This window comes from Aythya ferina (assembly GCF_964211825.1).
Source record: "Aythya ferina genome assembly, chromosome: 5".
In the NCBI taxonomy this organism is placed as follows: domain Eukaryota; kingdom Metazoa; phylum Chordata; class Aves; order Anseriformes; family Anatidae; genus Aythya; species Aythya ferina.
The window spans coordinates 30,299,491-30,312,668 of record NC_140301.1 but is presented as its reverse complement, the minus strand read 5'-3'; the positions used below and the strand labels follow the sequence as shown (position 1 = coordinate 30,312,668).

At 40.3% G+C, this 13,178-nt stretch overlaps 1 protein-coding gene across 8 annotated transcripts in view; it reads left to right on the top strand.

Annotated features, from left to right (window-relative positions):
• Positions 1–13,178, top strand: part of DPF3 (double PHD fingers 3) — a 159,602-nt gene that overhangs the window by 108,751 nt on the left and 37,673 nt on the right. For all 8 annotated transcript variants that reach the window (XR_014693664.1, XR_014693665.1, XM_084521369.1 and 5 more), the window contains one exon: positions 8,832–8,969. Coding sequence is in view for 6 of the 8 variants with exons in the window: in XM_084521369.1 (XP_084377495.1) it covers positions 8,832–8,969 (138 nt within the window). In the remaining 2 variants the exon portion in view is untranslated. The remainder of the gene's footprint in view (positions 1–8,831; positions 8,970–13,178) is intronic.

Genomic DNA, 13,178 nt, shown 5'->3' with positions numbered 1-13,178 from the left:
TTATGTGAAATACCTAGCCTGTGTGTCAGTAAGATGATGCAAGAGTTGTATCCAGCTGACAGTGCCCCTTGTGTTGTAAAATAGCAACGTTATTTCTGAAAAGGCTTGCCTTTGGTGGAAGAAGCATTCAGCTATGCACCAATATTAAAGTTCATCCCAGTATTAAAGCTGGCTGGAAATATGGAACCTCTATACTCAGGGATGTTTTCAAAGCTTTCAAATTTTGTGTCATATGGTGTTAGGAAAGCACGAAATCTCTGTTTGGTTGTTTGCCTGTTTTGTAGAATTAAATATTCTAACATATTCAGTTGTTTTTTTGAGTATATACTGTATCAGGAGTTCAGAATGAAATATTTGGCCATTCAAAGCATTAATAAAATTGCTAATAAAATCATGAAATGCTTTATTTCATTAAATTGGCAAATGGAAATGGGTTAGCTAGATTTTTACTCAGTTGTTCTGGACAGTGTTGTGCCTTGAGCTTCATTGGGAAAAAAGCCTCGATATAAAAAGTGGCAGGGAAACCTGGTGTAAGGTGAGTATAGACAGGAAATGGTATCACAGTGGGATGGTCAGCTGCTCTAACAGAGCAGACCCCAAATGTAGCCTGAGTACCTGGCTAGCACGGCCTCTGATGTTACTCCAGAGAAGCTGAATATACTGTTCAAGATGAACTTGGCATGTGGTTTGTAAAGAAGGAACAGAGTGAATGAATGTATGAATGCCTATGTATGTAACAAGAATTGATGTTGTGTGGTGATGTCATGTGGTTGTCAAATGATCAGCTGAGGAACAACTATCCTGCTAGTCTGCAGTCTTAGAAAATCATTTTGCTATTTTTATATTTACTTTATTATTATTGTTATTATTATTATTATTTATTCATTCTGGGGAAGCAGGGGGAGCTTATGTGAAGTTTTATCTAGAAATATATTCTGTTTTAAAAGTTGCAATCAGTTGTAGCGGCAGAGGTTCATGACTCTGGATGTCTACTTCCTTCAGCCAGACTTGTTAGTTCGTCCTGAATCTCCAGGAGTTATTAACGTCACTCATGAGCATTCTTATTTACATGTATCTACTTTTATTCATGTTCCCACTGATAGTTCCCTACACACTTACCTACTTCTACCTTTGTTTTCTGTTCCTTCATCTATGGAAGATTTCCCTTGACCATCTCTAAATGAGTTGCTTCTTTCTCTCTCTCTTTTCCTTTAACCAATATGTCCTTACCTCCTTTTAGTTTTATTCCTGTATAAACTGCAATGTTAGCATAACAACTTATGTTTGCATTGTATCCTTTATTCATGGTCCCTCTGAGACTGAGATATGTATTTAGATCCATTCCTTGCCCAAAAATGAGAATCGACCAAAACCTTCTTATGATCTCTGCTGGATCAGTGACTAATGCAACCTTAAATGTACCCAGAGACACTGATCCTACAGTATTTTGTAGAAGCTGGTTCTTTTGTCAAAAACTTTATTTTCAGGTTTTTCCAGTTACTTATAGTGATTTTCCTCTGCTTCAGTCTAAGAACAGAAGTCCTTGCTCTGTTCTTAGTGGATAACAATGTCTTCTCTCTATGTCTGAAAACAGTTACCGTGGCTTTTTTCAGCTCTGTTTTCTTCAGAGTTTTTTAAGAAGCTTGTTTCTTTTCTCTGAAAAATCCTCAGAGATTCTTCTTTGAATAACAGTGGCCAGCACTAAGTAGAAGATGCTGTTCTGAAGATAGAAACAATTCCGAAGAAAGGCAAATGGCTGTTACATTTATATGTAATTTATACTTACCTATATAAATTGGATGTGTGCAACTTGATCTGTTATATATCTGTGAAAGGTGGCTGATCTAATAGGTTGCCTAATAAACCCTTTTTCAATGCAAGACACTCCTTTCCAGTGGCAACAGGGTTTTCACCTGTGTCTGACATGCGAGTTCATATTTAATAGACCCTTTTCTGTAACTTCTTGTTCCTTCTCTGTTCAACCTGCTTCTACTCAGGCTGAATATCTGTCATCCTTAGTTTCCTCGTTATACTGTCCTCCCCTGTTATACCATGTTTTATTGATCTACACAAGATGTCATCTTAATATTTACTAATTATGCTGCTGTTTGAAAAAACATTCTTTGATTGATGAAACTTGTATGGTATATTTTTATTAGTATTCCAATATTTTATCCAATCAGTTCTCTTCATGTCTGATTCTTTTATTCTCAATTCCACCCTTCAAGTTACTTGTACAAATAGAGGCAAATGTTGAGCCCCAAATACACTCTCAGGTGCTTGAAGATGCAGAAAAGTGCCATGTGAAGTTTTCAAAAGGTTAGGCTCCCAGTTCTCACTGATTTCAGCTGGAGGTAACCTCTTAAACTGTTTTCTGTAAATATCCCAGCCTATCTGTTTGTGCCTTCCAGATTGTATAAGGCTTGGTGCCTTATTGAACACTTTGAATTTGACTTTGAACTAATAATAATTAATCAGAACATCCTACGTTCAAATCATTAGAGCTTGAAACAATTGGATTTCTCTGTGAGTTCATCATCCAGCACGGTATTGAAATTTCAGTATTTTAAGGTTAATTTTTTCTTCTCCTTTCCCTTTCTGCAGTAAATGTATCACAGGTTCTGCCAACAAAAGGCTGGAAACTTCGGATAGTTTAAGTGATTTAAGATGAACAGATTCCACTGAGCTTCAATGGGAATTGAGGATCTCTCTCTTTTGAGTTCCTTAAAAAAAAAAAACAAAACAAAACACTAAACGGTTAATTTACATGTATGTTGTTCTAGCATGACTTGCTAACTATAACTCCTTGTGGCCTATTCTTTAGGAACTATATTCCTGTATATGTTCACAAAGTGACTGGTCAAGTAATTAGCTTAATAACTTCACCTGCCTTCTTTCTTCTCTCCTCTGAGTATGACCTGATCCTGCCATACTCATTTTAAGAAACGACTCATTTGTTCTCTGTAAGGTTTGCTGGAGTACCAAAGGCTTGCAAGATAAGTCATGATGTAGGCTGATTTTTACCAGTTCTCCGAGACTTAATCTGTTATCATAATTCTCACAGATATGAATGAATCTAACATTGTTACTGCTGCTTCTTAGACCTTTGGTTAAATACCACGCTGGCAAGCTTATTTTAAAATACTTTGATTATAGCATTATGTTTTTACTTGCTTCTTATAAATCTCCATCATGTCTTCAGCTTCCCTTTAAACTATTAGCAGCATAAGCCCTAAATCATCTCCTGGTATTATCCTTTCTAGTGAATCTCTAAGTAGGTAATAAGCAGTAAGATCTAGAATAAGATGATTGTTCAGATGAACCCAACAAACATCTCTCCCACCATAGCTGCTGTACTTGCCATTCATTGACTATATTACTGGTAGAAAAGCCAACATAAGAGAGGCAAAAACACTTTTTTTTTTTTTTTTTTTTAATATTGAATAACACAGCTGTGGAGTGGGTCATATGGTTAAGAGGGGAATAGAATTGTGATTCTAATCCTACAAGGTATCTGTTTTCTGCTTTGCTCCTGCTAGCAATTTATTTATTGAAATGTGGATGTACATATTGTTGGATATATGTGCATTGTTGACCTGTGTGTGGTTTGCTTTGGAGTTCAACCTTCCTGTGATCTTAATGCAAAAGATAGATTCTGGGACTTGTCCCTCCGGGGGCAATGAAACAAAGACTATTTACTACCTACAGAAAATCCCATAAGAAATGGGTTAATAAATAACTGCTCTGATAAAAGAGGTGTATAACATGACAGTACTGATCAAAGAGGGACAAGTGTAATGCCTTTCCATCTGTGGAGGTCAAGATACACTGTGTTAATGTTTGAGATCTCTCTGTACCAGAGAGTGGACATAACTGTAACAGTGGAGGTTATATTACCAAACCAATGCAAAATAAGGCATGTTTTTATTTTATTTTTTTTTTGTATTGGAGTGAATGGGAGGACAGGAAGATAACTTTGAGGAATGACTGCCTGCCATCAGTTAACTTAAGCTTTGTTTTTGACACAGCCCCATTGAGGAGAAAGAACAGGAGGCAAAGGAGAAAAGCAACAACAATGAGGGGGCAAGACTCAGCAAGGGAAAAAAGAAAAAAGCATATATCCTCCCCCAATTTCCGGTTGCCACTGAAAACACGGATTGTTTCCTTCTGTGTCATACTGGTGACAGATTGTGTAAAATGTATGTGGAGAGCTGGCTGGAATATACCTCACAGCCTGCCAAGGACCAAATGTGTAACAATTTGAAAATGACAGCAGCACTGCTATTAAATATTTGATGAGGAAGTCTTTTAAGTCATAGATTTCAAACCTTCTTTGAAAGGAGGAGAAGTATTTTATATTAATTTTACTCATAGAGAAACGTAAACAGAGAGAAAATTTGCTTATCCAAAGAGTTACAGGCTGTTACAGGCCATAACTTAGAACAGAGCTCTCTTTTATGAAGTGCTCAATGCTTGTGATTAAGCTGTCTGCAAGTTGTGGTTTTTCCCCATAACATAGTTGTGTAACGTCTTCACTTCAGTCTTCAAACTGGAAGGGATGTAGGCTCATCATAGGAGAGCGTCTGGTGGCCTAATAAAATCTTCCTCATCTGTGCTGTTTGATCTGCACTGCCATGTTAGCTTTTAATTACCCAGCTTGTTTCTAAGATGGCATTCGCATCAGGTTGTAGCAAAATATGTCCTTTGAATGCAGAAATGGAGGAGGTTATGTTCTACAAACTCCTGCTGTTTTCATTGGGTTTGGCTACCTAATTAAAGATTGTCAACTTTCCAGTGTTGAGATTCAGGATGAAATCTAACACATGCAAGGATGATGAGCCTACCCAGCATGGAAAATTAAAGATAGAACAGCCAAAGCCACTGAAAGAAAGGCAAGGCCACCCAGCAAAGTTTATGGAAGGCACACTCTCACTTGCTATGTATGAGCTGTGTAGTGTTAGAACATAACCACCAGCATACATTTCTGACTGGGGGAACCAGTTCCCATTATGCTTTTGTCAGCTCCAAGAATGAGAAAGATGTGGTGTGAGCACTGGTCTGGTACTGGAACTCATGAATTCTAATCCTGGTAATGATGAAAAATCACTGTGTGGGCAAGCCACTTAACCCCTTTGTGGTTCTCTTTTTTCAGAAGTGAAATGAAGGTAGTATTTCCCACTCAGGAATGTGGAGGAAGATTAATTAATGTTTGAAAAGCCAGTCTTGCAGTAGGAAGAGTTATATAAGAGCTAAGCATTTATTAATGATCACCCTTTTATAGAAACTCCTTCTTAGCACAGTAATATGGTAGATTAATAAAATGTGCTCTATCTGGAAAATAAGAAGTTAGGGTGAATTTGGGAAGATTCCAGTCTGTTGGAGAAACCATGAAGTTCTGACTTAGCTTTTATCCTAGGAAATTGTCACTGAAGTCAGCGGTTCTTTTGCCTGAGTAATATCATGATACCCTTTTTCCCCTATAAAAGTCTGATCTGCTTGGGGAATAGGAAATCCCAGCAGTTCAACTCATGGTTTTGCTTTAGACTTTTTTCCATGTCAGAACATTGAATGGAGGAAATGTCTGGACACCCAGAAAAAAGGCTGCTGGAAGCTACAAATCTTTGGTCCTACAGAGGATCTGCTAGAACTCTGTAAACATAACTTCTTTGCCTCAGCTCTGGGTATAAAGTCCTCTAAATTCATTTGTAGTGAGGAATGTCTCAGCTTGCTGCCACCCTTGAAGGTTATCTCAAAGAGCTTTGCCAGTGGAAAGTGCCCAGCTACAGAATTACTACTGCCTTAGCTTATATTGATACTTGCTGTTTTTTTTTTTTTTTGTTTGTTTGTTTTTTTTTTCTTTTTCTTTTTCTATTGGATTTTTTTTTTTTTTTTTTTTTTTTTTTTCTGGAGAAGGAAAAGTCTGCAAACCCACCTGATCTGATTTCCTATGCCATCCCAAACTCTGCAGCTAAAATCCCTGCAGGATCCTGTAGGGAGTGGAGACAAGGCCACAACCTTGGGTATTTCTGCAGGGAATGCAAGTTTCCTTTTGTACATTGAGGGAGAAAGCTGTATGAGACCTTTCTCATACAGCTTTCATTCATTTCTCATTCAAGGATGCTGTGCTTTTATAAGGTAATACCTGTAGAGCTAGAATTGTGTATTTGTTTTCAGGTAGACCTAAATGAAATGTAGTGTGTTAGAATTTTTAGACATAATTTTGTTTTGAAATTTAAAACAGACAAAACAAGAGGTAAATGGGACTGGGATTTAGAGCTTATCTGATTTTGCACCTACATTAGCAGTAATGCAGGATCAAGCTGTATAAGAGCAAGATAGAGTCAGATAGTATATATTGTGTAGCTGCTAACTCCAGGTGCCTCCTCCACTATCAGTACAGCACTGATCATCTGATAGTGCTCTGAAAATAAATTAAGCAGATAGAAGTTTTGGAGAATACCAGTAATTCTTAGCAAAAGTAAAATTTTTTAACTTCCATTTTCAAAAACACGATAAGGTGGATAGGCTAGGACACTTAGTGTGATGCTCCAGTCATCTGCTAGGAATGTTAATCTCTCTCACCATTCTAAAAAAATGACATTACAGTTGCTTAATTAGAGGGACTTATCCTTCCAAAATCATTTTAACAGTGAACATTGTGTAGTTTTCTCTAGTTTGATGATTACTTCCGAGTTACACTTTTTCCAGTATTCAAAAGTTGTACTTATTCACTTAACTGTGAATATATATATATATTCACATATATATATATAATTTATATATATTTATTATAATATATATATATGAATATTATATAATAATATTTATATATATTTATTATTATATATATATATATATATATTTTATTTTTTCTTTTTGGTCCTTGTCAATATCTGTTCCATGGCTTGTCCTGTGCTTTGTAAGACCACAGATGAGCAGTAGGTAGTTTCCCAGTCCAGAATGCAGTGAAGAATACATGGTTGGTACCAGAAGAAGGGAGACCAAACTGAACTTCTGAGGAGAGTGTGCATCCAAGAACAGTTCTTCAAAATATCAGGCAGCACAGTTAGGTTTACATAGGTAACAAAGGCAGATGCTTCAAAGAATGGGTGAGCGTATACATCTGAGTGTTTTAATCCTTCCTACTTCTCCCCTGTCTCCTGCAGGAATTTTCACTTCTAAATCAAGGGAATTTAAAGACTTAAGACTCTGTGCTAAGGACACATTACATTTGGAAAAAAAAAAAAAATCTGCTCTGTTACAGTAACTGTATGATCATCATCTTTCAGAATGGTGAAAACTGGGATAAAAGTATCTAATCTTCCAGATCAGACATGTTATTCATATCATGAGGTTGTTTTACACGTTTATAATAAGGCAAAGTATTTTCCTTGAGGGAGTTTACAAATCAGTTAGAAGAGACAGAGAATGAAATCTGTTACCATAGTAGGCTTTGATTTACAATTTTCTCTCTTCTGTTCCACAACGTGGACCACCAGTTAGCTTTTTGTGAGCAATAGCAGAAAAGTGAAATAATGGAAGTTTTACTTAGCTGGAAATGAATAATTGCAGTGGGTCTTTTTAAGATTTTTTGTTTATAGAGCTTAATGACATTCCCAGACTCAGGTGTCTGGGGAACGGAATCTATATATATTGCAAGATACGTTTTAGGTATCACAGTTGAGTGAAGTTTTTAGGACTGGATGGTGACTTCCCCTCCGGGGATCTTTTCAAGAGATCTAAAATCAAGACAGAACTAGAGGCTGCTGGGTTCTGCTCTATCTTCTGACACACCTTCCTAAGCAAGCCACGTGGGACATAGTACCACTTATTTCTGTGTGATATCCTGGAGGTCAGTGAAGCCAGTACAAAAGTGTGAAAGTGTGGCTGGGAGAAAAAATCTGCAGGAAGGGCACTAAGCTTCTCAGCTTTTGTTTCCTAATCTTTTAGAATGGCAATAATTGATTCAGAGACTGCTTTGAAGATGAAAAGAGAGAACTTTTAGAAACAATACCATGAATTAAAATCTTTATAGAAGCTGAATTTGTATGTAATGAATGTTATGATGAAGTTTGCCCTTGTGTTGAGCTTCTATGTTTTGTAGCCCTTTTATCAGCCTGAATTGTTTGATCCTGTTCTTAATGCCTGTCGGCTTAGTCCTAAAGCAAACAAGTGTTCAGAAGGAGGATTCCATGTCACACTTTGTATTATTTATTGTGATTGCTGAATGTGAAGTTTGTTAAATGTTCTTCTAGGAAGAAACTATGGATGATTTCCATCTCCTTGTCTTGACTGGCAATCTGTGAATAAAGCAATTTATTGCCCTTTTAAAGAAAGACTTTATTTTCCTTTTCAAAAAAAAAAAAAAAAAAAGAAAAAAGGAGTAATTTTGTTTCCTTTTCTGAGAGATCAGTAATCAAGAAAATAATGCCCTTTCTTCTTGGTCCAGTTCCCCTTGCTGTGCATTGTGCAGCATCAACATCAGAACTGGCATTTCATTTAATTTTATGGGCAATCTTGTTAGTAATCTCAGCAGAGAGGATTAGGGTGGTATGAGCTGCGGAGACTGGATGTGCATTTGTCTAGGCCAGTAGGAAGGGCTGCTGGCAGCATGGTGGGAAGAGCGCTTGTCTGGGGCCGTGGGGCTGCAGGGCTGGCATCTGTCACCTTTCACTGACACCCATCGGTAGCATTTCAAGCAGGAATATGGAGTTTGTGGTGCTACTGCCAGGGGAGAAGGGAGTGCTATTTTAAAGGATGCTGTCATTGTTGCAGGTTGTTCTGATGTTTCCATTCTCTCTTCCCCTCCCTCGTATTTCCTTTCCTCCCAGTCTGTGGCAAGCGTTACAAGAACAGGCCCGGGCTGAGCTACCACTATGCCCACACTCACCTTGCCAGCGAAGAGGGTGATGAAGCCCGCGAGCAGGAGACCCGCTCTTCCCCTGTCCACAGAAATGAAAACCACAAACGTGAGTAGTATTTTCTCTTTGCCTTTGAGATCCTTTTCAGGGATGTTGCCTCCACCTGCTCTTTGCCTTGCGGAGGCTGGCGTGATTGCCTGGCTCCATTGTGAGTGATTGGTACCTGGATGCTTGGAGCTAATCAGCCACTGCTCACACCAGTGCTGGCTCAGCTAGTCAGGAATTCATTTCAAACCCAGCATTATCTCTGCAGCAAGTCACTTTTCCATTACAGCTCCTGTGGGGAGGAGGTGGCAGGGAGAGGGGGGGAAAAGAAGAGATGCCCAACCCACCCATCGTCAAGCAGCCTCCTAGTGGCTGTTAGCAGGGATGTCAAGGAAATACACATTCTGTTTCAGGGGGCTGTCTTTGTTTTGCCTTTGAATAAGACACCTTTATCCATGCCTCAGATTTTTAGCTATGAAATTTACAGCATCTGTCTGCCTTATCCCTGCATCTCCTCCTCAGAAGGCTTACACTCATCTTTACCAAAATGCACTTCTTAGTTACAGTTTTGAAAAAATCTACGAAAAGGTATCAGTTCTCATCTGCAAGGAGGAATGCTGGAGCATGACATCAGTTACATGCCTAGATTCTCCACACCAATGCAGGGCTGAAAGAAAAAGGTATAGCCCAGATGGCCATGTTTGACTGTCCTTCCCCTGCTTCTTAGGCACAGAATGAAGGGTCAAGGAGACTGTGCTTTATTACTGATTTTTGTGAGACTGACAAGTCTCTAAGCCCCTGTTTCTCAGTTTTCCAGTGTGCAATACTATGTGATAGTCGCTTTTACCATGGGATTTGTGTTGATACCTTTGTTCACTTATGAAAAGTCCTTTCAGATCACTGTGTGAACTGTCATTTTAGTTCAAAGCAAGGAACAATGCAGACAAAGCAATAAAATGTTTATGGGGAAAAATATCAAGGCAAACATTTTATAATATATTAAGAACTGGAAGAAATATGGAAGTAGGAAAACATTTTGTTTCTGAGGAGGATAATTGATAATTGTCCCCAGGGATGGAGGGGGGGAGGGCTTCCTTCCTCCAAAGCATCTGCTGCTAGCCACTGTCTGAGCTTGAAGGGCCACTTAGTGTGATCCCATTTGGCAGTCTCTGTGTTTCTGTCACTTTTATGCTCTACCTTTCAGTTATTCATGTGTTTGGTAGGTTCACAGCAAAGGTAATTTTGACTCCTCCAGCTGTTGATAAACTTGAGCTGTCAATGCACTAAGAGTGACTGCTTGGGCAGACTGGAGACTGTCAGTGTTCAGCCAGTAGCTCTTGTTTACTTAGCATTTATATTACCTCTGATTTTTGCCATTGTTGTTTATCATCGTCATCATTATTATTTTGGTGCCTGCAGTATTTAGTAATAGTTGCATATCTGAGAGGTGTGTTGCCAGTCTGTATTGAGTTACTATTCATAACGGCCTTGCACAGGGGCCCAGACAAAGAAAGGTAGCATCCATTACCCTTCAGCTTGTCACAGAGGCCAAGGGCAGTCTCAGCCCTCATGTTTCTGGTGCTTAGGAATTGATAGAAGTTAGCAAGAAGAGGAGCTAGAAGAGCCGTGGAGAGATTAGCAGCAGCAGGACTTGGCCCATGGAAAGAAAGGTTTGTTACGTACTATGGGAAGGGGTAGAATGGGAGCTGCTCGGGCTTGTGTTCCCCCAGAGCTCCCATGTAATGTGTGTGGTAGAGGGAAGCTGCTGATGCTGATCCCCAAATAGGCAGAAGTATAAAAGCAGTAGGGTAAAACCCTCTGACATCTAGCCTCCTGAGTGGAAAGAATCTGCTTAACAACCAGCCAGGAGCCAGTGAGGTACAGGCAACAGCCATGCGAATGTGAAGATCACCCCTGGGGAAAGTCCCAGACGCCGGAAGGTAACTCTCCCAAATGGCTTAGCTGTCGCAGTGGCTGTTTGTTCCTTTTTGCCTGTTTATTTGTTTACAGCCTTGAGCTCAGATCTTGCATCTTTGCTCTTTCACTTGGCGATATTTAATTTATGCTGCCATTTATCTTCCATGTGAATGCTAATTGTCCACATTGCTAATGTGCAGTCATTAAATGGTCCCTTTGTACAGGGGGATGGTGGGGAGCCAGAGCATCAGATCTTTCCTCTCCCCTAAGAACTGCTAGGCATGTGTTATGAATTAGATTTGACAGGTCTGCAGTGTCGCAGGGCTCGGGCTTCAAGAATCCTCTCTGCATGGGCTTGGGGGGAAAGGGAGGGAGGAGGGGGGATGTTAATCCAAACAGCTAATCCGCAACCTACTGCACAGGAGGACCAGAGATATGGTATAGAGCAGGGTCTGGTTATTTGCTTAGCAGTGTGTCAGAGAGATATGAGCAGCCTGATTTAGCAAAAGCAAGGCAAATTCAAACGAGCCGTTTGGAATTTTTCATGCTGTGGGAGGTGAGCACTGGGTCAGTGAAGTTCAGGCGGGCAGTTGCAGTGTGAACTTCCTTCCTTTGTACCTACGTCTGCTCTGCAGTCTCTGCTCCTTGCGGTACCCGCAGCAATGGCAGCCTTGCTGATGCAGGAGCGAGCTTTCTGGAGCATGGCTCCTACTGGGTACAGCTACAGATGCCCTGGCTGGTGCCAGCTAAGGAGCTGATGGCTCTGTCTCTTGCTGCACACCCAGACCCCTTTACCTCTGCTCTTCTCCTCATGCACAGACTAGTTCGGGCAGTTCAGTAAATTATCCAGGAATTTTTTATCCTGGAAAAGAGAGTTAGATAGGAGGGATCTATCTGAAACTGAGAGCCACTGAATAGATGTGTATCAAAGAAGGGGATTGGCCCAAGCCCCAGGTCTCACCTCCCTGGCACGTCTCACTGTCCTTGGCAGGTGTAGATGGTTTGTTTATTTACAGCTCTCCTTCTGTCCTTCTTCCTATAGATTATCTTTTGCATCAGGGAAGATAGTTTGACAGTCTTCTCTGCCCTTTGCCTTTCCTAAAACAACTCAGCCTGGGCTTTGTTTGAGCTCTAGTTGCTTTGTTTGGATGTCTTATCTAGCTCTTTGACACAGATAAACAGCCCTTCCTCAGTGCCTAGTCTTGCCTCTGCCTACACACCCATTTATTGCTGACATACGTTCTGATTTTTGGCATGAGTATAGACTCGTGAAAAGGAGATTATAGAAAACCTTTAAAAAAGGCAACTCCCCTTTCCTCAAGTCCGCCAATAAAAAGGCAGGATCCTACACCATTCTCAGCCTTTTTTTATTTTTTTCTGCTGCCTTTTCCTCCACATGTTGGCACTGACAGTGTGAGATTTGTGAGCCCAGGGTGCATCCAAGACTGCCACAAAACACCTGCTGTTTTATTCCATCTCACTCTGTGGGTACAGGCCAGCTCTGGGGGCAGCTGGCGCTCAAATTTGGAGACACTTCTGATATAGGAATTACATTAGACTTCTATCTATTGAAATGTGTGTGTGAATGAGTGCATGAGTATAAATGCGCTTCCTTAATTCCCAGGAGAATAGGATAGTCTGTCTACATGGAGAAAAACTTCCTCCCCATTAAAGGAGGAGAATTTTCAGTGGTATTTTGCTGTGTGAAACGTTGGTTAATGGCAGCTGTGTCATAAACAGCAACTGAACTTATGCCCACAAGCACTTTGGCCAATGACGATCCTAAATAAAGCACATTGTGCTGGCTGTTGCTAGCCTAGCTGTGGTGTGCAAGTTGGGCCGTACCTGCAGTAGGCTTAGCTAATGAGCATGCAGGTCTGCGAGCTCCTGTCACTCTGCGAGCTTGCACATCTGACCTATAAAACCACCTGTTTATGTTGTTTCGTGGCATCAGGCTGTTGTGCCCAGTTGCATCGCCGATTTTATGATGTGGATAAATCTCTACTGGAGAGACCAGCCAAAGTTGTTTGTGTACTCTAAGCATAATTGGATACCCAGTCTCCAGAGATAAAAAATTAATGTGCTAACCTCAGTGTGCCTCCAAGCTGTCCTCCAGCTCCCCCACACAGTCAGCTTTGAAACATTTTTATTTCCATCCAGGCAGGGGGCTGGCCATGAATAAATGACGAGAGTCAGCCCCTCAGTTGGAGACGAGCTGTTTGTTCCTCTCCACAAGCAGCATCAATTTGAAAAGCTACATCAGGCCTACTTTTTCCCTGCCTCAGTGCTGATCCTCACTGGGGCCATGATAGGAGCCACATCTGAGTGCAAGGGTGCATCAATGCTCACCTTGTG